The sequence below is a fragment of the Ornithorhynchus anatinus genome, chromosome 1 (assembly GCF_004115215.2).
Source record: "Ornithorhynchus anatinus isolate Pmale09 chromosome 1, mOrnAna1.pri.v4, whole genome shotgun sequence".
In the NCBI taxonomy this organism is placed as follows: Eukaryota; Metazoa; Chordata; class Mammalia; order Monotremata; family Ornithorhynchidae; genus Ornithorhynchus; species Ornithorhynchus anatinus.
Genome location: NC_041728.1, coordinates 148,763,297 through 148,785,312, shown reverse-complemented (window position 1 = coordinate 148,785,312; position 22,016 = coordinate 148,763,297). Strand labels below are relative to the sequence as shown.

At 58.7% G+C, this 22,016-nt stretch overlaps 1 protein-coding gene across 4 annotated transcripts in view; it reads left to right on the top strand.

Moving 5' to 3' along the window:
* The window catches only part of KNG1 (kininogen 1), a 73,979-nt gene extending 62,635 nt beyond the window's left edge, over positions 1–11,344 (top strand). For all 4 annotated transcript variants that reach the window (XM_029064952.2, XM_029064944.2, XM_029064935.2 and 1 more), the window contains one exon: positions 11,102–11,344. In XM_029064952.2, the coding sequence (XP_028920785.1) occupies positions 11,102–11,182 (81 nt within the window). In that variant the 3' untranslated portion in view covers positions 11,183–11,344. The remainder of the gene's footprint in view (positions 1–11,101) is intronic.
* The last annotated feature ends 10,672 nt before the right edge of the window (positions 11,345–22,016 follow it).

Sequence of the window (22,016 nt, the reverse complement as noted above, 5' to 3'; positions counted from 1 at the left end):
CTGCCCTGATTTGCTTTCCCAGGTCCACGGTCACCGGGTGATTTTTCGCTTGCGGATGAGGAGGCGTTCACTCTCCCATCCCTCCCGCCTCCACACCGAAAGCCCCCCGCCCCATCTCCACAATCTACCCTCCCTCACTGCCCGCCCCCCCCCCCCCCCGGCGGTGTTTTTGCCCTTTGAAGTGTTCTTCCTCCGTTTGAAACCCGGCCCCGTGCTTACCGTCACCGCGGCTCTCCCCTCCGGGGCCCGCCGAGTCCGGGGACAGGGCCGGCCCGGGGCACTGGGCAGGGGCAAGGTGGGGAGGGGGGCGGGGGCGGGGTGGCGATAGGGGGCAGATAGCTGAGCGAGGACTATTTCCTCCCGGGTTTCCTCCCTCGTCACCCCCATCCCTCCCTCCTATCCCAAACGACGCTTCCGTGGCTCAGCGGAAAGGGCCCGGGCTTGGGGGTCAGAGGTCATGGGTTCGAACCCCAGCTCTGCCGCTCGGCAGCTGTGGCAGGTCACTTCACTCCTCTGGGCCTCGGTGACCTCATCTGGAAAATGGGGCTGAAGACCGGGAGCCTCACGTGGGACCGCCGCATTACCCTGGATCTCCCCCCGGCGCTTAGAACGGTGCTCTGCACAGAGTAAGCGCTTAACCGATACCGACATTATCGTTATGGGAAGCAGCTGGCTCGGGGGAAAGAGCCCGGGCTTGGGAGTCAGAGGCCATGGGTCCCAATCCCTGCTCCGCCGCTTGGCAGCCGTGTGACTGTGGGCGAGTCACTTCGCTTCTCTGGGCCTCGGTGACCTCATCTGGAAAACGGGGGTGAAGACGGTGAGCCTCACGTGGGGCAACCTGATGACCCTGTGTCTCCCCCAGCGCTCAGAACGGTGCTCGGCACGTAGCGAGCGCTTAACGAATACCGACATTATTATTACCATTATTATCATCCTGGGCCAATCCCGTCTCCCAGATCGGCGGTCTCGGGTGGAGGGAGATGCATATGCTGGGGAAGGACCCGGTAACAGCAGTTCTGGTATTTGTTAGGCGCCTACTACGAGCCGGGCACTGTACTAAGCGCTGGGGTGGATACAAGCGGATTGGATTGCGCACGGTCCCTGCCCCATGGCGGGGGGGGGGGGCCGGGGGGCGGCGCTCGCGGTCTCAATCCCCAATTTTACAGAGGAGGGAATTGAGGCCCAGAGAAACGAAGCGCCTTGCTCAAGGTCACCCGGCAGACAAGTGGCGGAGCCGGGATTAGAAACCGTGACCTTCTGACTCCCGGGCCCGGGCTCTGTCCGCTGCTCCACGCCGTTTCCCTGGTGACGGGGGGGCCGCTGCCAGGGCTGAAAATAAGAAAGGCTACCGGAAAGGCAACGGGGCGTTCGTGTGGGCAGACGTTGAGCACGAGGTGTTGCGGAGACACGAGGAGGGTAGGGAAACGAATCCGGGATGCGAGAAGGAGTGGCCCAGGGCAGCCCCGGTCTTCGGGGGGAGCAGAGTGGCTCAGTGGAAAGAGCCCGGGCTCGGGAGTCCGAGGTCATGAGTTCGAATTCCTCCAAGGGCAAGTCACTTCGCTTCTCTGGGCCTCAGTGACCTCATCTGGAGAATGGGGATGAAGACTGCGAGCCCCACGCGGGGCGACCCGATTCCGCCGTATCTCCCCCAGCGCTTAGAACGGTGCTCGGCGCGTAGCGAGCGCTTTACAAATGCCAACGTTAGCAACGTTCTTATTATTCTCTTCCTTTATATCTGTTAAGTGCTCACTCTGTGCCAGGCACTGTGTTAAGCGCTGGGGTGGACACGGGATGATGGGGTTGGACCCGGTCCACGTCCCACATGGGGCTCGCAGCTTAATTCCCCATTTTACGGATTCATTCGGTCATCCGGTAGCATTTACCGAGCGCTTAACTACGTGCAGAGCAGTGTGCTAAGCGCTCGGAACGGACGGGTCGGCAACAGACGGAGACGGTCCCCGCCCTCTGACGGGCTCACGGTCTGATCGGGGGAGACGGGCGGCCGAGGACGACGGCGACAAATAGGGTCGAGGGGCAGGACGTCTCGTGAGGACAGTGGCAAATAGATAGAATCAGGCCGACGTACAGCTACCTTAAACGAAATAAACAGGGCGATGAAGATATAGACAGATGCAGTCACTGAGGCACAGAGAAGTTAAGCGACGTGCCTGAGGTCACCCAGCAGACGAATGGCGGAGCCGGGATTAGAACAGTAATGCTGGCATTCGTTAAGCGCTTACTATGTGCCCAGCACTGTTCTAAGCGCTGGGGGGAGAGACAGGGGCATGAGGTTGTCCCAGGTGAGGCTCCCGGTCTTCATCCCCGTTTTCCAGATGGGGTCACTGAGGCCCAGAGGAGTGAAGTGACTTGCCCGCAGTCGCGCAGCTGACAAGCGGCGGCGCGGGGATTCGAACCCACGACCTCTGACTCCCAAGCCAGCCACGCTGCTTCTCCGACCGCCCCCAGGCCCGTGCTCCCTACGTCAGGCCGTGCCACTTCCGGGACCGCGGCCTTGTCGGAGGCGGTGGCGGTTCCTTTTTCTCCTCAGCTCCCATAACTGTCGATCCGCTTCTTGTGGGACCTCCTGGAACACGCCGACCGTTCCTCCGGCTTTCTATCCTACCTCCTGCCGGGTACGGATGTCCGTCCGATCATTCGATCGGCCCTACGGAGCGCTCGGCCGCGGCATCGGCCGCCCTCGCGGCCTCCGCTCTTCTCGTCCGCGGCTTCCGGCCCTCCCTCGTCAGCCGTTCGGAAGCGGCGCCCGTAGTCGGAAGCGGCTGGGAGGCCAGGGGAACCGAAGGCTCCGGGGCAAATCTCCAGCAGGGAGCCGCTCGTTCGGTGGGGCGGACGGCGCGACGGACTAACCGTACGTTCCGGGCCCGGCGTGACGCTCCCGGCGGCGCTTTGGCCTCCGGCGTGGCTCGGTGGAAAGGGCCCGAGCTTGGGAGTGATAATGATAATGATAACGTTGGCGTTCGTTAAGCGCTCGCGACGTGCAGGGCAACGTTCTAAGCGCTGGGGTGGGTCCAGGGGAATCAGGTCGTCCCCCGTGAGGCTCACGGTTAATCCCCATCGGACAGGCGAGGCAACTGAGGCCCGGAGAAGTGAAGCGACTCACGCAGCCGAGGATCCGAACCCATAACGTCTGACTCCCGAGCCCGGGCTCTTTCCAAGGGGCCGTGGCTCCGCTTGCCGGCTGTGTGACCGGGGGCCGGTCGCCTTAACTGCTCTGGGCCTCTGGAAGGTGGAGATCAAAACTGTGAGCCCCACGCGGGACAACCCGATCACCCTGTATCCCCGCCAGCGCTTAGCACACGGTAAGCGCTTGACGAATACCACCGTTATTATTATTTCGCCTCGGCGGGGGGGGGGGGGGGGGCGGCGGGAGCCGCGCTCCTCACGTACCGTCCCCGGGCCACCCCGCCCGGCGAGGACTTGGAGCTCTGGGCATCCGCCCAAGAGGTCAGCCATTCATTCATTCCATAGCATTTACTGAGCGCTTACCACGTGCAGAGCACCGTACCGAGCGCTTGGAACGAACGAGTCGGCGACAGATAGAGACGGTCCCCGCCGTCCGACGGGCGCACGGTCCGATCGGGGGAGACGGACGGACGAGAACGACGGCGACGGATGGAGTCGGGGGGAAGGTCCCGCCGCCTCGGCGGCCACCGTCCGCCACGCGGGGTCGACGCCTCCTCGGGGAAGCCAGGGAGAAGGAAAGCCGTCTGGGCAGGGGGACGGAAGGGAGTTTATCGGGGTCGCGGGAGATGGGATGGTGGCGATGGCGGCGGGTAGAAGAGGCGGGTTTCTAGATCCTGCTGCCTCTGCTGCTCCACCTCACCCTCCCGGGAGGTTAGTTCGACTCCGACGCGGATCTCGGCCCGGCTACTCCCGGGGGGACGTGAGTAGCGGTTAATCGATGGGTCGCGGTAACCGTCGAACGCTCACCGTGCGCCAGGCACCGCTCTAAGCGCCGGGGTGGAGCCGAGCGAATCTGGTCCCCGTCCCGGGCGGGGCTCCATTTTGCAGAGGGGGTGACGGAGATGCAACCGAGGGCGTGCGTGTCCGTGTCCGGTGCGGGCGTTCGCTAATGACGTCGGTACCCGCCAAGCGCTTACGGCGCGCAGGGCACCGTCGGAAGCGCTGGAGTAGATCCGGGGGAATGAGGTTGTCCCACGTGAGGCTCCCGGTCGTCGTCCCCATTTTACGGGTGAGGGAACCGAGGCCCAGAGAAGCGAAGTGACTTGCCCCCAGCCGACGAGGGGCAGAGTCGGGACGCGCACGTCGTTACGCGTGACGGGGCGGAGGGCGCTAAATATGGGGGGAGGGTGGCTGTGCCGCCGAGGAGGGCGGGTGGGCATCGCGTTGCTGAGAGTGTTTTGGTGGGGTGGTTCTCTAAAGGGGCGTGAGCGGGTGAGGGCGGCTGCGTGTGGTAGGAAGGCCTTCCTCCGGATTAGTGGAAAGGGCTGCCTCCGGTTGCCTGGTTGAACCACCCGTCCTCTACGAAGCCCTTCCTTCCCCGCAGATCCCGGCTCTTTTCCCGGGAGGGGAGAACCCGGAGGGAAGACTCGTTTAGAGAGCGGAGCTCTCCGGAGCGTCAGCTGGGCTCCCGTTCCGATGAAATGAGGCCGCGGCGGGGTGTGGACGGGAGGAGTTGCTCCGCAGTGCCGAGGGAGGCAAAGGAAGAATATTCTGATACGCGGGGGGGCGGGGGGGGGGGGGTCCCAGAGCAAGGATCCCGGCATCCTCTGAGGGGCTAGAAGGGAGGAGAAGGATGATAACAATAATAATGTTGGTATTCGTTAAGCGCTTGCCCTGTGCCGAGCACCGTTCTAAGCGCCGGGGTAGACACAGGGGGAGCGGGTCGTCCCACGTGGGGCTCACCGTCTCCATCCCCGTTTTCCAGATGAGGGAACCGAGGCCCGGAGAAGTGAAGCGACTCGCCCACGGTCACCCAGCCGCCAAGTGGCAGGGCCGGGATTCGAACTCATGACCTCCGACTCCCAAGCCCGGGCTCTTTCCGCCGAGCCACGCTGCTTCGAGGAGGGACGGACAAGAACGGTAGCGATAAATAGGATCGGGGGGATGAACATCTCGTTAAAACAATAGCAAATCAGTAGGGTCAAGGCGATGTGCATCTCACTGACGCTGAAAGCGTGCAGAGCACGGCACTAAGCGCTTGGGTGAGAAGGCCGTAACAGAGTTGGTAGACACTTTCCCTGCCCACGGCGAGCTTATTCATTCCGTAGTATTTATCGAGCGCTTACTATGTGCGGAGCACTGCACTAAGCGCTTGGGACGGACGAATCGGCGACGGATAGAGACGGTCCCTGCCCCTAGAGTCTACAAGGGTAGACAGACATTAACGTAAACCAATTACGCTTACGTGGCGTACATAATGCGGACGGGTGTGCGTGTGCGCATCTAGACTCCCCCTCTCCTGCCAGGTGGAGAAATGGATTGTGGTTTTTTTCACCTCCGGAGCCGGGGTGGGGGGGATCCCGGAAGATCAGCGAACCCCCGGGTAAGGGAGGTCGTTCTAAAATGCGGGAGTCAATCCTACACGGAAAGACCGTTCGGAAGTGTCATCCTAATAATTACCGCTATCGTTACAGCACCCGTTAAGTGCTCACTGTGCGCCGAGCACCGCCGTAGGTACAGGTTAAGGAGGTGGGACGCGGTCCCTGTCCCCCCCCCCCCCCCGGGGATCACGCTCCTCATCCCCCTTTTACAGCTGAGGTAACTTGGGCCCAGAGAGGTGAAGCGCCTCGCCCGAGGTCACCCAGCAGACGTGTGGCAGAGCCGGGTCCTCCCGACCGCCGGGCCCGCGCTCCCGCTCTAAGCCCCGCTGCTTCTCCGTGACTCCGTTCCCTGAGGGAGCACTGCAGCGTACGACGCCGCGGAGAAACCCAGCTGGAGGATGACGGCCCGGAGGCCGGAGCGAGGTCGCCCACCCCGAGGGAGGCCTCCGGGGTCCCGAACCTGCCCGCTCGGGTGAGGAGGGTGGCCGTCATCCCGCGGCCGCCTCAGGAGACCCGCTCCGCCCTGCCCCACGCGGAAGCTCCTCTCCTTCTGACCAGGGAAACCTCACAGATCAATAATTCTCGTCGTAACTGTGGGCGGGTGGATACGGGAACGTCAGGTCGGGCCCAGTCGGTCTCCGTCCCACGTGGGGCTCGCGGTCTGAGGGGGGGGACGACGGTGTCGAGTCCCCGTTTTACGGGGGAGGAAACTGAGAGCCGGAGAATGACAGTTGATAATCATGGTATTCGTTAAGCGCTTACTATGTGCCGAGCACCGTTCTGAGCGCTAGGGTGGATACAGGGTCATCGGGTCGTCCCACGTGGGGCCCACGGTCTCCATCCCCGTTTTAATAATGATGACAATGTCGGTATCCGTTAAGCGCCTACTACGTGCCGAGCACCGTTCTAAGCGCCGGGGTGGACACAGGGGAATCGGGTCGTCCCACGTGGGGCTCACGGTCTTCATCCCCGTTTTCCGGATGAGGGAACTGAGGCCCGGAGACGTGAAGCGACTCGCCCAAAGTCACGCGGCCGACGAGTGGCCGAGCCGGGATTCGAACCCACGACCTCTGACTCCGAAGCCCGTGCTCTTTCCACTGAACCAACACCAACAGTAATGGTATTTGTCAAGCGCCTCCTATATGCCAAGCACCGTCCTAAGCACTGGGATAGATACAAGGTGATCAGGTGGCCCCATCTGGGGCTCACAGTCTTAGAGAAGCAGCGCGGCTCAGTGGAAAGAGCCCGGGACACGGGTTCGAATGGCGGCGCGGCCGCTGGTCGGCCGGGTGACCGTGGGCGAGTCGCTTCGCCTCCCGGTGCCTCAGTTCCCTCCTCCGGACAATGGGGATTAAGGGTGCGAGCCCCACGTGGGACGACCCGATTCCCCCGCGTCTCCCCCCGGCGCTTAGAACGGTGCTCGGCACGGAGTGGGCGCTTAACGGACACCGACGTTATTGTCATCTATCTTACCTTGTAAATTCGGTTCTATCCGAAGCTTTCTCGAGACCCTCTACGGACCCAGATGGAAAACACAATTCAAACAATGTACAGTTTAGGTCCTGTGGACCGTAAGCTCGTCGTGGGCAGGGACTATCAACTCCGGCCCACCGTACTCTCCCAAGGGCTTAGTACGGCGCTCCGCGCCCAGTTAACGCTCAGTAAATACCGATGACGATGACGATGACGAGAAGTCATGGTTTCCATCTCAATCTTCCCTTTACTAAATTGACCGCCCCTGATGCTAAGCTCTCAGTGAAGTCATTTTACCTACCGAGAAAATCGCCTCCGAGGAGGGGTGTCTCAAACTCTTCGCGTGTTCTGTTACGGCAGCATGGTCTAGTGGACTGGATGTGGGCCTGGGCGTCAGAGGGATCTGGGTTCGAATGCCGACTCCGCCACTTGCCCGCTGTGACCTTGACTTCCCCGTGCCCGAGTTACCTCATCTGTAAAATGAGGGTTAAGACTGTGAGACCCACGTGTGACCCGGTCTGCGTCCCACCCGGCCGGCTTGTTGGGAAGCAGCGTGGCTCAGTGGAAAGAGGCCGGGCTCGGGAGTCAGAGGTCATGGGTTCGAATCCCGGCTCTACCGCTTGGCAGCTGGGTGACTGCCTCAGTTCCCTCATCTGTAAAAGGGGGGTGAAGACCGGGAGCCTCACGTGGGACCACCTGATTTCCCCTTCATCTACCCCGGCGCTTAGAACAGTGCTCGGCGCGTAGCGAGCGCTTAACAAGCACCAACGTTATTATTAGGGTATACCTTTAAAAGATACTCCCTTATCAGTCATAATAATAATAACGTTGGTTTTTGTTAAGCGCTCACTACGTGCCGAGCACCGTCCCGAGCGCCGGGGTAGGTCCGGGGTCATCAGGTCGTCCCACGTGAGGCTCGCAGTTAATCCCCATTTTACAGACGAGGTCACCGAGGCCCAGAGAAGTCAAGGGACTCGCCCACGGTCACACGGCTGCCGAGCGACAGAGCCGGCAGTCGATCCTTACTATACCTCTGAGGAATCGTCTCGGGCCGTGCGTTCGTCTTTCATTCATTCAGTAGCATTGACTGAGCGCTTACGATGCGCAGAGCACCGGACTAAGCGCTCGGAACGGACAGATCGGCAACGGACAGAGACGGTCCGTGCCCATCGACGGGCCCGCGGTCCGATCGGGGGAGACGGACGGACGAGGACGATGGCGACGAATAGAGTCCAGGGGATGTGCGCCTCATTAACAAAATAAACAGGGTAATAAAAATACGGGGAAATGAGCGGAGGAGCACAGTGCTGAGGGGAGGGGAAGGGAGGGGGGAGGAGCAGAGGGAAAAGGGGGGAAAAGGGGGCTCAGCTGAGGGGAGGCGAAGGAGGGGGCGGAGAGGGAGCGGAGGGAAAAGGGGACGCTCAGTCTGGGAAGGCCCCTCGGAGGAGGTGAGCTCTCGGCAAGGATTTGAAGAGGGGAAGAGAGCCTTTCATGGCTACTGCAATGCAGAGAAGCAGCGCGGCTCAGCGGCAGGAGCCCGGGCTCGGGAGTCAGAGGCCGTGGGTTCCACTCCCGGCTCCGCCGCTCGTCGGCTGGGTGACCCGGGCCAAGTCGCTTCACTTCTCTGGGCCTCAGTCACCCCATCTGCCAAATGGGGACTAAAACTGTGAGCCCCACGTGGGACGACCCGATCGCCTTGCATCCCCCGGCGCTTAGAACGGTGCTGTGCTCATAGTAAGCGCTTAGCAAATACCACGATTTATTTTTTATTTTCCGCCATCCCAACCTGGGATTTGGTTTCTCTCCGCTCCTCGGTCTCTCTAGCCTCACTGATTTATTGAGCACTAAATGGGTGCGGAGCACTGTAATCGGCACTTAATAATGATGTGGGTATTCGTTAAGCGCTCACTATGTGCCGAGCACCGGTCTGAGCGCCGGGGTAGACAGAGGGGAAGCGGGTCGTCCCACGTGGGGCTCACGGTCTTCCCGCCCGTTTTCCAGATGAGGGAACCGAGGCCCGGAGAAGTGAAGCGACTCGCCCACGGTCACGCGGCCGACGAGCGGCAGAAGCTGGGATTCGAACTCATGAGCCCCGACTCCAAAGCCCGGGCTCTTTCCGCTGAGAGTCGGGAGCCAAGCTCCCTGTCCACAGGGAGCTTCCAGTCTAAAAGAGATATCCAGTCCTGTCACTATCCAGTCCCAGGGACATACTATCACAATCACCCCATTCGCTTTGTGGCTGCTCTGTTACAACAACAACAATAATGATAATAATGACGATGACTTTTTTTTAAGTGCTTTTTAAGTACCAGGCACTGTTCTAATAATAATAAAGTTGGTATTTGTTAAGCGCTTACTACGTGCAGAGCACCGTTCCGAGCGCTGGGGGAGATGCGGGGTCATCAGGCGGTCCCACGTGAGGCTCACCGTTAATCCCCATTTTCCGGATGAGGGAACTGAGGCCCAGAGAAGCGAAGCGACCCGCCCACGGTCACACAGCTGTCGAGCGGCGGAGCCGGGATCCGAACCCGTGACCTCGGACTCCCGAGCCCGGGCTCTTGCCGCTGAGCCGCGCTGCCTGGGATAGCCTCGTACCCTCTGAGCACCGGGGCGGATACCCCACCCTAACTAACTAACCTAACTCAGCTGGGTTGGACCCGGTCCCCACCTGAGGCTCCTAGTCTCGAACCCCATTTTCCAGATGAGGTAACTGAGGCCCAGGGAAGTGAAGTGACTCGCCCAGAGTCGCACGGCGGCCAGGTGGCGGAGTCACCCGGTGACGGTACGAAGCAGCGGGTAGAGCAGTGGGCCTGGGAGTCGGGAGGTCACGGGTTCTAATCCCAGCTCTACCGCGTGTCTGCCGTGTGACCCCGGGCAAGTCACTTCACCGGGCCTCGGCGTAAAATCTGTAAAATGGGGATCGAGACTGTGAGCCCCCCGTGGGGACAGGGAGCGGGTCCGGCCTGACTCACCCGTAGCTACCCCAGTACTTAGAACGGCCACTTGTCAGCTGTGTGACTGTGGGCGAGTCACTTAACCTCTCTGGGCCTCAGTGACCTCATCTGTAAAATGGGGATGAAGACCGTGACCCCCCCCCCCCCCATGCGGGACGACCCGATTCCCCTATGTCTACCCCGGCGCTTAGAACGGTGCTCGGCCCACAGTAAGCGCTTAACAGATACCGACATCATCGTTATTATTAACAGTGCTTGGCACGTGGCAAGTGCTTTGACAAGCGCCGTGATTGACAGAACTGAATTGCACCTTTGGAAAAATCCCATCCCATCAGCTGGACCTGGGCAGTCACCTCGAAAGAATCCCCATTTCAGAGAACGTCGGCGCGGTAGGGGGCAGGGGACACGTCTACCGGGCTCTTCTGCGCTCTCCCGAGCTCTTACTGTAACGCTCTGCGCAGCGAAAGACAGTAAGCGCTTAACCAACGCCGCAATTTATTTTTCCTTTTTCGGCAACCCCACCTGGGATTTGGTTTCTTTCCGCTCCTCGGTCATTCTAGCCTGGCTAACCTATCGGACCCGGTCCCCACCTGAGGCTCCTAGTCTCGAACCCCATTTTCCAGATGAGGTAACCGAGGCCCAGAGAAGTGAAGCAGAGAAGCAGCGGGGCTCACTGGAAAGAGCCCGGGCTGTGGAGTCAGAGGTCACGGGTTCGAACCCCGGCTCTGCCGCTTGCCGGCTGTGTGACCGTGGGCGAGTCGCTTCGCTTCTCGGTGCCTCGGTTCCCTCATCCGGAAAACGGGGATGAAGACCGTGAGCCCCACGTGGGACGACCCGATTCCCCTGTGTCTACCCCGGCGCTTAGAACGGCGCTCGGCACACAGTAGGCGCTTAACAGATGCCAACGTCATGACTGTTGTTATTACTGAGCACCAAGCGGGCGCGCGGAGCGCTGTGATCCGGAGCCGGGCGACGCTGGGCAGGTCGCTTCACTTCTCTGTGCCTCAGTTACCTCATCTGTCAAATGGGGATCAAAACTGTGACCGCCCCGCATATGGAACGGAGTGATCGCCTTGTATCAGGCGTATCCTTGTATCCCCTGATTGACTGATCGCACGGGCCTAACCGCAGGTGTTACTGTATCTACAGAGGCGCACCTGGACGTGTGTACGACAGGCTGAACCTCTGAAGGAAGCAGAGGAGCCAGAAGGTAAAGGTGAGCCTTCCTGACGTCCGGCCCGGCCCTCCACCTCGAAACGCCGACCCGAGAAGTCCCTCTCTGCCGGCAGCCAATAAGTAGAAGATAGAAGCGGAGGACGGAGCTTCCGTCGCGTACGGCTCCTCGCCCTCCCTGCGAGCAATAAAGTTCATCCCTTCGTTCTTTCAATCTTATTTACTGTGTGCAGGGCACTGTACTGAGCGGTCGGGAGAGGGCGAGGGGAGACTACGCCTATTCCCTGCCCGCAACGAGCTTACAGTCAAGCGGGGGAGACGGATATTCATATAAATAAGTAAATTACAGATACGTACTTACGTGCCGTGGGGCCGTGAGGAGGTGAATAAAGGGGCGCAGAAAGGAGTGGGAGGAGAGGAAACCAAGGCTCAGTCGGGGAAGGCTTCTTGGAGGAGACGGGCCTCTCGTAAGGCTAACGATCTGGTCTCCCGTAAACTCTCAGATTTGTTTACGGTGTTCGTCAAGTGCTCGCTGTGTGCCCCACGCTGTTCCAAGCGCTAGGGTGGTTACGAGCTAGTCGATCGGGACCCGGTCCGTGTCCCGTGTGAGTCTCTCACGGCCTAAATCCCCTTTTATAGATGAGGCGACCGAGGCAGGGAGAAGGCAGATGACGACCCCCCCCCCCCCCCCCCCCCGAAGGTCGCCCGGCGGACGAGCGGCGGCGTGGCTCGGCGGAAAGAGCCCGGGGGCCGGGAGCCGGAGGTCACGGGTCCGAATCCCCGCTCGGCCGCTCGCCGGCCGGGCGACCGGGGGGCAAGCGTCGCCCGTCGCCGGGGACGGGTTCTTTCGGAATCGGCGCGGAGAGAGAGAGAGGCCGGGGATGGGAAAAGCCGAGTCTCGTACAGGATTCGTTCCGCGGGGCGGATCGAATCGCGTCGACTATTTAGACGCGACAGTCGGCCTTCCCTTTCGGGGGAAACGTGGCCTCGGAGCTTCCCCTCTGGGAGGAATGTGGGGTTAGAGCTTCCCTAACGGGAGGAATACACCGGTACACGTTACTCGCGTGCGGGCGGACACCCGAGCCCGCTTGTGATTTTCTCCCGACGTGGGGAGGCGGCCGGCTCCCGCCGTGGGCTCGCCCCACCCGGGAGGAATCCACCTTTGCGTTCAGTACACTTAGGCGTGAAACACTGAGTTACAGACGAGCTACATACGGTTATGCGTTAAACCCAGTTACGCCTTACCCACCGACGGGTTCACGTCCCGCTCGGGAGGCACCCACCTAGACGTCGGATCCGTTCTCAACGTGACAGACCCGCGGCGAGGCATCTGGCCTCCGAGGCCGCGAGCCCTGGGCGGGACGGGGACACTCACCCATCCCACGGCTCCTCGCCCGGCGCGGGCCGAGCGGCCTCCTCGCGCTCTGGACGGGGGCGACCCGCGGCCGGCTGCTTCCAGTCCAGTTCCTCCGCGCGGGAGGTTAGAGGCGGCAGGTGTTTATCACCCGTGCCCTTAGGCCGCTGCGGCTTCCGGACTCGGTTTATCCGATCTCTGCCCTCCCCCCTTCCTCATTTGATGGGCGCGGGGCCCCTTCGGTATTCCCGGCTCGGGCCGTCAATCCGGCAGCTCGGGTCGCGGGGGCCGCGTCCCACCCTCCCTTCCGAGTCGCGCCTGCTGGCTCAGGAGGTCACGGGGTAGCACCTGACCTTGAGATGGTCACCTGGGACAGCAAGTCACTTCGCTTCTCCGGGCCTCAGTGACCTCATCTGGAAAATGGGGATGAAGACCGCGAGCCCCACGTGGGACGACCTGATCGCCTTGTATCCCATCCCCCCCCCGGTGCTTAGAACAGTGCTCTGCACATAGTAAGCGCTTAACGGACACCACCGTTATTAGCGTTACAAGTGGTGGAGCCGGAATCAGAACCCAGGTCCCTCTAATTCCCGGGCCCGGGCTCTATCCGCTAAGGCCCTGCCGCTTCAGATTTAACAACGCCCGAGCAGGCTTTTCCGAAGAACAGAGAGGGCAGATAGAGAAGCAGCGTGGCTCAGCGGCCAGAGCCCGGGCTGGGGAGTCAGAGGTCACGGGTTCGGATCCCGGCCCCGCCACCCGGCAGCCGGGTGACCGCGGGCGAGTCACTTCGCTTCTCCGGGCCTCCGTTGCCTCATCCGTAAAAGGGGGACGAAGACCGTGAGCCTCCCGTGGGACGACCCGATTGCCCCGTGTCTACCCCGGCGCTTGGGACGGTGCTCGGCACATAGTGAGCGCTTAACAGATCCCAACGTTATTATAGCATTTTGGGGAGCAGTTCGAGTTCGACTGCCGCTCAGAACACACACACACACACACACACAGAGGCGCCCGGGTTGCGGCTCTTCATCGAGCAACCAGACTCGCCACAATTCCAACGGACGGTCCGTCTTGAAATTCCCCGCCCCTACAGGAGAAGCGGGAAGTAGGCTGTCCCCCGGCACACCTACGGGATTAGAGGATCCAGATTGGGCCCGAGGCCCGGCATCCCGGTGGAAACGAGTGGAGAGCTTGTCAATCTGGTGATGAAAGTAACGGGCGAAGGGATGGGGCAGGGCCAGCTTTCTACCGAATTGCGTTCTCGGGGGTCCCCCGGGGTCCGGGAGACGGCACAGAGTTTATCAACTACGATCCGGACCGTCGCCGAGGGCAGAGGGTGGCTCCGCTCGGAGCTGAAGTGACCTCGAAGGGCCTCAACAAGGGGCCCGTGTGTCACTCCGCCTCCCTGGGCGCTAATCGATCGATCGATCGGTGGTATCCGTTAGGTGCTCATTGGGCTCAGAGAGCTGGCAGCGTGGCTCAGCGGAAAGAGCACGGGCTCTGGAGTCAGAGGTCACGGGTTCGAATCCCGGCCACTCGTCAGCTGTGTGACTCTGGGCGAGTCCCTTCGCTTCTCTGGGCCTCAGTGACCTCATCTGGAAAATGGGGGTGAAGACCGGGAGCCCCACGGGGGGACGATCTGATTCCCCCGTGTCCACCCCGGCGCTTAGAACGGTGCTCGGCACATAGTGAGCGCTTAACAAATACCAACGTTATCATTATTATTATTACCCTTTCCCTGCCCACTTGGGAGTCCTTCAACTACGAAGGTTTAAATGACAAAATACAGGTAGTTACGAGAACTGTTTATCTCTTTATGAATTCGCCCTGACCTTCTTTTCTGCAGAGGTATCAGAGTGGCCCAGTGGAAAGAGCACGGGCCCGGAAGCCAGAGGATCTGGGTTCTAATCCCGATTCCTGGAGAAGCAGCGTGGCTCAGCGGAACGAGTCCGGGCTCGGGAGTCAGCGGTCACGGGTTCGAATCCCGGCCCTGCCACTCGTCAGCTGTGTGACCGTGGGCGAGTCACTTCGCTTCTCTGGGCCTCGGTTCCCTCAGTTCCGTGGGACGACCCGATGACCCTGTATCTATCCCAGCGCTTAGAACAGTGCTCTGCACAGAGTAGGTGCTTAACAAATACCAACATTATTATTATTATTCCCCTACTTACCTGCTAGGCGAGCCCGCTGTGGGCAGGGATTGTCTCCATCTGTTGCTGAATTGTACTTTCCAAGCGCTTAGTAAAGTGCTCTGCACGCAGTGCTCAGTAAATACCATTGAATGAATGAATGAATTCAACTTCTCTGTGCTTCAGTTTCTTCCTCTGTAAAATGGGGATTGAAAAGCTGTTCTTCCTCCCACAGACCGTGAGCCCCATGTTCACTCATTCAATAGTATTTATTGAGCGCTTTCCATGTGCAGAGCACTGTACTAAGCGCTCGGAATGGACAGGTCGGTAACAGATAGAGACGGTCCCCGCCCTCTGACGGACGGGCTCGCGGTCCGATCGGGGGAGACGGACGGACGGGAACAGTGGCGATAAATCGAGTCGAGGGCGAGAACATCTCGTGAAAAGAATAGCCAATAAATAGAATCAGGGTGATGGGGAGAGGAATTTGAGCTGTCTTGCTGAGGGCTTAGGGAGCGGCTAAATTGCTCCGCCGAGCAGGAAAAGGACTGCCGGATGGGGCTCTGCTCATGGGGGATAAACGCGGGGGGAAGGGGCACCTTCCTCTCTGGTTCGGGAGCGGAAGGCAGCAGGCGATCCCGCGCAGCCCCCCCGCCGCGATCCCCAAGAACAGTGGATAAAAGGGGGAAGAAAACTGGGCCCCTTTGGCCCGGTTTGCCCAGTTTGCCCAGTACGGAACCACCCGAGCCACGCACGGCGACCCCTACGGCTACCTCGGCCCGGCAACCGAGATTCGAACCGGGACGGTGACGGGCCGCGAGCGGTCCCGACTCCGTGAAACTCCTCCAGTGTGGGATTCGTTCATTCCAGCGTATTTATTGAGCGCTTGCCGTGCGCAGAGCGCCGCACTAAGCACTTGGACGGTACGGTCCGACACCAGATAGAGACGATCCCCGCCCGACGACGGGCTCACAGTCTAGAAGGGGGGAGAAAGACAGAGAAACGAGTCAACGGGCATCAGTGGCATCCCGGCTCTGCCACTGGTCAGCCGTGTGACCGTGGGCAAGTCACTTCACTTCTCTGGGCCTCAGTGACCTCATCTGTAAAATAGGGATTAACTGGGAGCCTCACGTGTGTCTCCCCCAGCGCTTAGAACGGTGCTCTGCACCTAGTAAGCGCTTAACAAATACCAACATTATTAATAGCATCGCTATAAATGGCATTATAGATAGGTACACATCACTAATAAAATAAATAGAATAATAAATATGTATCTATATACCATGAGTTCATTATTGGGCAGATATTGTCTCTACCTGTTGCCAAATTGTACCTTCCAAGCGCTTAGTCCAGTGCTCTGCACGTACCATTGAATATACTACTATTGATACTACTGAATACTACTGTTGAATACTACACTATTGAATATATAAGTGCTGTGGGGCGGGGAGCGGGGTAGAGTCGAGGAAAAGGGGAACGCAGTCCGGGAAGGCCTCCTGGAGGAGGTGAGCTCTCAGTAGGGCTTCGAAGGGGGGAAGAGAGTCAGTCTGGCGGAGGTGAGGAGGGAGGGCGTTCCGGGACCGCGGGAGGACGCGGGCCGGGGGTCGACGGCGGGACGGGCGAGAACGGGGGGACGGCGAGGAGGCGGGCGGCGGAGGAGCGGAGCGTGCGGGGCGGGCGGCGGAAAGAGAGGAGGGAGGAGAGGTAGGGAGGGGCGAGGTGAGGGAGAGCCTCGAAGCCTAGAGTGAGGAGTTTCTGTTTCGGAGCGGAGGTCGATAGGCAACCACTGGAGGTTTTTAAGAAGGGGAGTGACAGGCCCAGAGCGTTTCTGTAGAAAGAGGATCCGGGCAGAGGACCGAAGTATAGATTTGAAGCGGGAAGAGACAGGAGGTTGGGAGATCAGAAGGCGTGCTGATGCCGTAATCCAGTCGGGATACGCTGAGTGACTGTAGTAATGAGTAATAATTAACAGTAATAATACCGTTGGTGTTTGTCAAGCGCTTACTATGTGCAGAGCACCCTTCTAAGCGCTGGGGGAGATCCAGGGTCATCGGGTTGTCCCACGTGAGGCTCACGGGCTTCATCCCCATTTTCCAGATGAGGGAACCGAGGCCCAGAGAAGTGAAGTGACCACAGTCACCCAGCCGACGGGCGGCAGAGCCGGGAGTCGAACCCGTGACCTCTGACTCCCAAGCCCGGGCTCTCGCCACTGAGCCGCAAGCGGTCGGGGATCACCCTCACCAAGGCTTGGGGAAAACCGGGATGACGACGAGCCGCAGGCAGTCTGACCCCTCGAAGCTATCGTCCTCAAGACTCGGGCCAAACCGGTTGGATTGGTTACCGTAAATACTGTACTTTGTGCACTGTATGTTTGCAGGTGTGCGTGTGTGCATGTTTCATCACAATATTTATCTGGCATTCCCCTATTTATTTTGTTAATGAAATGTACATCGCCTTAATTCTATTTATTTGCTATTGTTTTAATGAGATGTTCATCCCCTCGATTCTACTTACTGCTATCGTTCCTGTCCGTCGTCTCCCCCGATTAGACCGTGAGCCCGTCGGAGGGCGGGGACCGTCTCTATGGGTTACCGATTCGTCCACTCCGGGCGCTTAGTACGGTGCTCTGCACAGAGTAAGCGCTCAATAAATACTTTTGAATGAATGTTTATGCACCTAACCCTCGTTTTAATAAAATAAAGCTTTCCACTGTTACGACGGGGTCTGGTTTTTCAGCTGGGAACGTGTCATTTGAGCGCCCGACTTGATAAGGGGGTCAGATCCCTGGTTAAGGACTCGTAGGTCGAGCGCCTGATACTGTGGGGGGGGGGGGGGGCCAACCCCGGGCGGGGTTCGTGACACTTTCTACTCGGCCCCGCTGCCTTCCCGATAGATCTGGGAGTCAACCGTGTAGCCGTGGGAGCGGATGAGCTCTCCGACGACCACGGGCCCCTTGTGGGACTGGATTATCTTCTATCTACACCGGCTCTCTGTATACTGCTTGACCCGTACTAAACGCTTTAACGGATATCATTATTCGTAAAACATGATTTTATTATTCTGCTAATGATTATAAAAATAGGCTGAGCTAGCTACACTAAGTACCTGCTCATGTACCCAGATTCCCCCCCCCCCCCAAAAAAAATCAGGCTAGAGAGAAAGCTATTAGCTAAGTAAAACCCCCTCTCTCCGTCACTACCGACTAAGTCTTCACAGGAACACGGCTCGGCGAAGAGACGGATCGAATTTGCCGCAGGCGGATCTTCTTTGCGGCGGGCATGTATCACTACGTCTATGGGCGACGGTTAAATAGAGAAGCGGCGTGGCTCAGTGGAAAGGGCCCGGGCTTGGGAGTCGGAGGTCGTGGGTTCGGGTTCCGGCCCTGCCGCTTGGCAGCCGTGTGACTGGGGGCGGGTCGCTTCACTTCTCTGCGCCTCAGTTCCCTCATCTGGAAAATGGGGATGAAGACCGTGAGCCCCACGTGGGACGGCTCGCTTCCCCCGTGTCCACCCCGGCGCTCAGAACGGTGCTCTGCACGTAGTAAGCGCTTAACGAATACCAACATTATTATTATTATTATAAAAGTGGCTTTCAGAGCGCGCTCTAGACCGCCACGCTTTCATATCAGCAGCCCACGCAGTCTGCTGGGTTTTCACTCTAAACGTTCACTCAAAGCCTGGATCCGAACAGTTGGGCAAGAGGACTGGTGAAAAAGGACCGTCGGCGGGGCTGGGAGGAAAGCGGGAGGGGAAGGAACTTCATCGCGGACAAAAGGAAGGACGTGTAGGGGCTGTGACAAAAAGGTAGGACAGGGGAGGGGTTGTGTCTTGGTGACTGTGGCCCCCGACTCCCTGCCCCCTCCCCCTTTAAAAAATAGAAAAGCGTCTAAGTGATGAGATGACAGTAGACTGGGGGACTGGGAATTCGTCAGGGAAGTCTTCTGAGTCTTTGAATAATAATAACAACGATAATGTTGGTATTGGTTAAGCGCTTACCACGTGCAGAGCACTGTTCTAAGCGCCGGGGTAGTCGCAGGGCAATCAGGTTGTCCCACGTGGGGCTCCCGGTCTTCATCCCCCTCTTCCAGAGGAGGTAACTGAGGCCCGGAGAGGTGAAGCGACTCGCCCACGGTCACCCGGCTGCCGAGTGGCAGAGCCGGGATTCGAACCCGCGATCTCCGACTCCCAGGCCCGGGCTCTTTCCACTGAGCCGCGCTGCTTCCCGCTGCTCCACCTTTGAAGATGGAGAAAGCCGCGGTCTGGTGGGTCTTCTGTGGGGAAGAGAGTCCGGGCACAGGGAAGAGCACGAGCAACAGACAGGTTGGAGGTAGAGAATCCAAGACGTGGGTTCTAAATCTGCCGCCACAACTTGCCTGCTGTGTCACCTTGGGCAAGTCACTTTACTTCTCGGTGCCTCGGTTTCCTTATCTGCAAAATGGGGAGTCAATCTCTGTTCTCCCGCCCGTCTGGACGGTGAGCCCATATCCCCTCATTCCATCTTTTCCCAGCCTCTTCTGGGTCGCCCTTTAATGATAATGATAATGATGTTGGTATCTGTTAAGCGCTCACTGTGTGCCGAGCACCGTTCTAAGCCCTGGGGTAGATCCGGGGTCATCGGGCTGTCCCACGTGGGGCTCGCGGTCTTAATCCCCATTTGACGGATGAGGGAACTGAGGGCCAGAGGAGTGATGTGACTCGCCCCCAGTCACCCAGCTGCCGAGTGGCGGAGCCGGGATTCGAACCCATGACCTCCGGCTCCCAAGCCCGGGCTCTTTCCGCTGAACCACGCTGTTTCTCTACTCATCCTTCATCCTTCTTTATTCACCCTTTATTCACCCCCCGCGCCCCCCCTAAACGCACACACACACTCACTCTCGCTCTCTCCCCCACCGTAATAACGTTGGTATAATGTTGGTATCTGTCAAGCGCTTACTCTGTGCAGAGCACCGTTCTAAGCGCTGGGGGAGATACAGGGTCATCGGGTCGTCCCCCGTGAGGCTCACCGTCTTCCTCCCCATCTTCCAGACGAGGCCACGGAGGCCCAGGGAAGCTAAGTGACTCGCCCACAGTCACCCGGCTGGCAGGCGGCAGAGCCGGGAGTCGAACCCATGACCTCGGACTGCGAAGCCCGGGCCCTTTCCACCGAGCCACGCCGCTTCCCCCGGTCCTACAGTAGATATCGCTGTGGAATCACAAGGTCCTGCATTGCCCCGCTTCTCCCCGAGCCTTCCGGCTCCACGCCTGCTCCATCGCCTCCGGATGCTCTCGGTTGCCGAGGCGATCACCCCACATCTTCCCTTTCTTCCTCTCGTCTTCTGAAAGGCGTAGCTGAGAGCGCGACAGAGATTGGTCTGATCTGGACTCCTGGACTGCCGTTCCTCGGGATTTGATCACCTTGGGAACGAGGCAGAGGCTGGATGGAGAATCCCACCCCGAGGAGTTACTGCTTCCTTATCCCGATCTCTTTTGCCTGTATTGTACTCTTTGATATCCCCTTGAATCTGTTTATTGCTATTGTTTTTGTCCGTCTCCCCCGATCAGACCGTGAGCCCGTCAGAGGGCAGGGACCGTCTCTATCTGTTGCCGAATTGTCCATTCCAAGCGCTCAGTCCAGTGCTCCGCACCTAGTAAGCGCTCAATAAATACTATTGGATGAATGAATAGTCCATTCCAAGCGCTCAGTCCAGTGCTCCGCACCTAGTAAGCGCTCAATAAAAACTATTGACTGAATGGATGAATGGTCCATTCCAAGCGCTTAGTCCAGTGCTCCGCACCTAGTAAGCGCTCAATAAATACTATCGAAAGAATGAAAGATTTCATCGGATGCTGTACTGTGTATAAGGAAGCTCTGGATGGCTCAGAGTTGAGCAGGCCTTGACTGACAGAGAAATCTCTGCCCGTCAATCACCACTCCCTACTAGTGCCAGAAGCGCTCGTAGTAAAAAGATTCCTACGTGATGAGTAATAAGATTATTTATTATTATTAATAGATGATGAGGATTCCGCTCAAACACGACCCGGAATCCGAGGAGCTTTTCTTCCACATCGGTCATTTACTGACTGATGTTAATGTCCGTCTGCCCCTCTGGACCGTAGGTTCGCTGGGGGCAGGGGATGTGGTCCGTCATACTGTCGTGCTGCCCTCTCCCAAGCGCTTAGTACAGTTCCCCGCACACAGTAAGCTCTCGATAAATACGACTGATGGATTGACTGATCGATGGGGCAGGGACCGTGTCCCACCCGATCGTCTTGTACTTACCCTAGAGTCTCCCCCGATTAGACCGTACGCCCGTCGAAGGGCAGGGACCGTCTCTATCTGTTGCCGATTTGTACCTTCCAAGCGCTTAGTACAGTGCTCTGCACTGCCACCTGTCAGCTGTGTGACTGTGGGCAAGTCACTTGGCTTCTCCGGGCCTCAGTTCCCTCATCTGTAAAATGGGGATTGACCGTGAGCCTCACGTGGGAACGACCCGATGACCCCGTCTCTCCCCCAGCGCTTAGAACGGCGCTCGGCACATAGTAAGCGCTTAACAGATACCAACGTTATTATTAGTAAGCGCTCAATAGATACCACTGAATGAATGAATGCGGTGCTTAGAGCACAGTAAACAATTATTACTGGAGAAGCAGCATGGTATAGTGGATAATCACGGGCCTGATGGTTCTAATAAATAAATGCGATCGAGTGAATGATCCCAGCTCCGCCACTTGTCTGCTGTGTGGTCTTGGGCAAGTCACTTCACTTCTCTGGGCCTCAGCTACCTCATCTGGAAAACGGGGATCGAGACCGTGAGCCCCACGTGGGACAGGGACCGAGTCCACCCCGATCATCTTGTACCCACCCCAGCGCTTAGTACAGCGCCTGGCACATACTAAGCGCTTACCAAATACCACAATCATCGTTCTTATTCTAGCAGTTCAGTACAGTTAGGAGTTTATCTCTGGAGGTGCTCTTCGGGGAGGAAACTGAGCTAGGGAATCACAGGTAAAGAGAGCAGATATGCATGTTGGGAGAGTTTTGAGGCCAACTGCGAGTTTTTGCTTGATGCAAAAAAAAAAAAAGATATGGGAAGGCAATTCATTCATTCATTCATTCAATAATAATAATACTGATTTTGGTATTTGTTAAGCGCTTACAGGGTCATCAGGTTGTCCCACGTGAGGCTCGCAGTTAATCCCCATTTTACAGATGAGGTCACTGAGGCACAGAGAAGTCAAGTGACTTGCCCACAGTCGCACGGCTGCCAAGCGGCAGAGCTGTATCTGTCGAGCGCTTACCACGTGCAGGGCACCGTACTAAGCGCTTGGAATGTACAAATGGGCGACAGATAGAGACGGTCCCTGCCCTCTGACGGGCTCACGGCCTGGTCGGGGGAGACGGACGGACGAGACAACTGTATATATTTCCATGACCC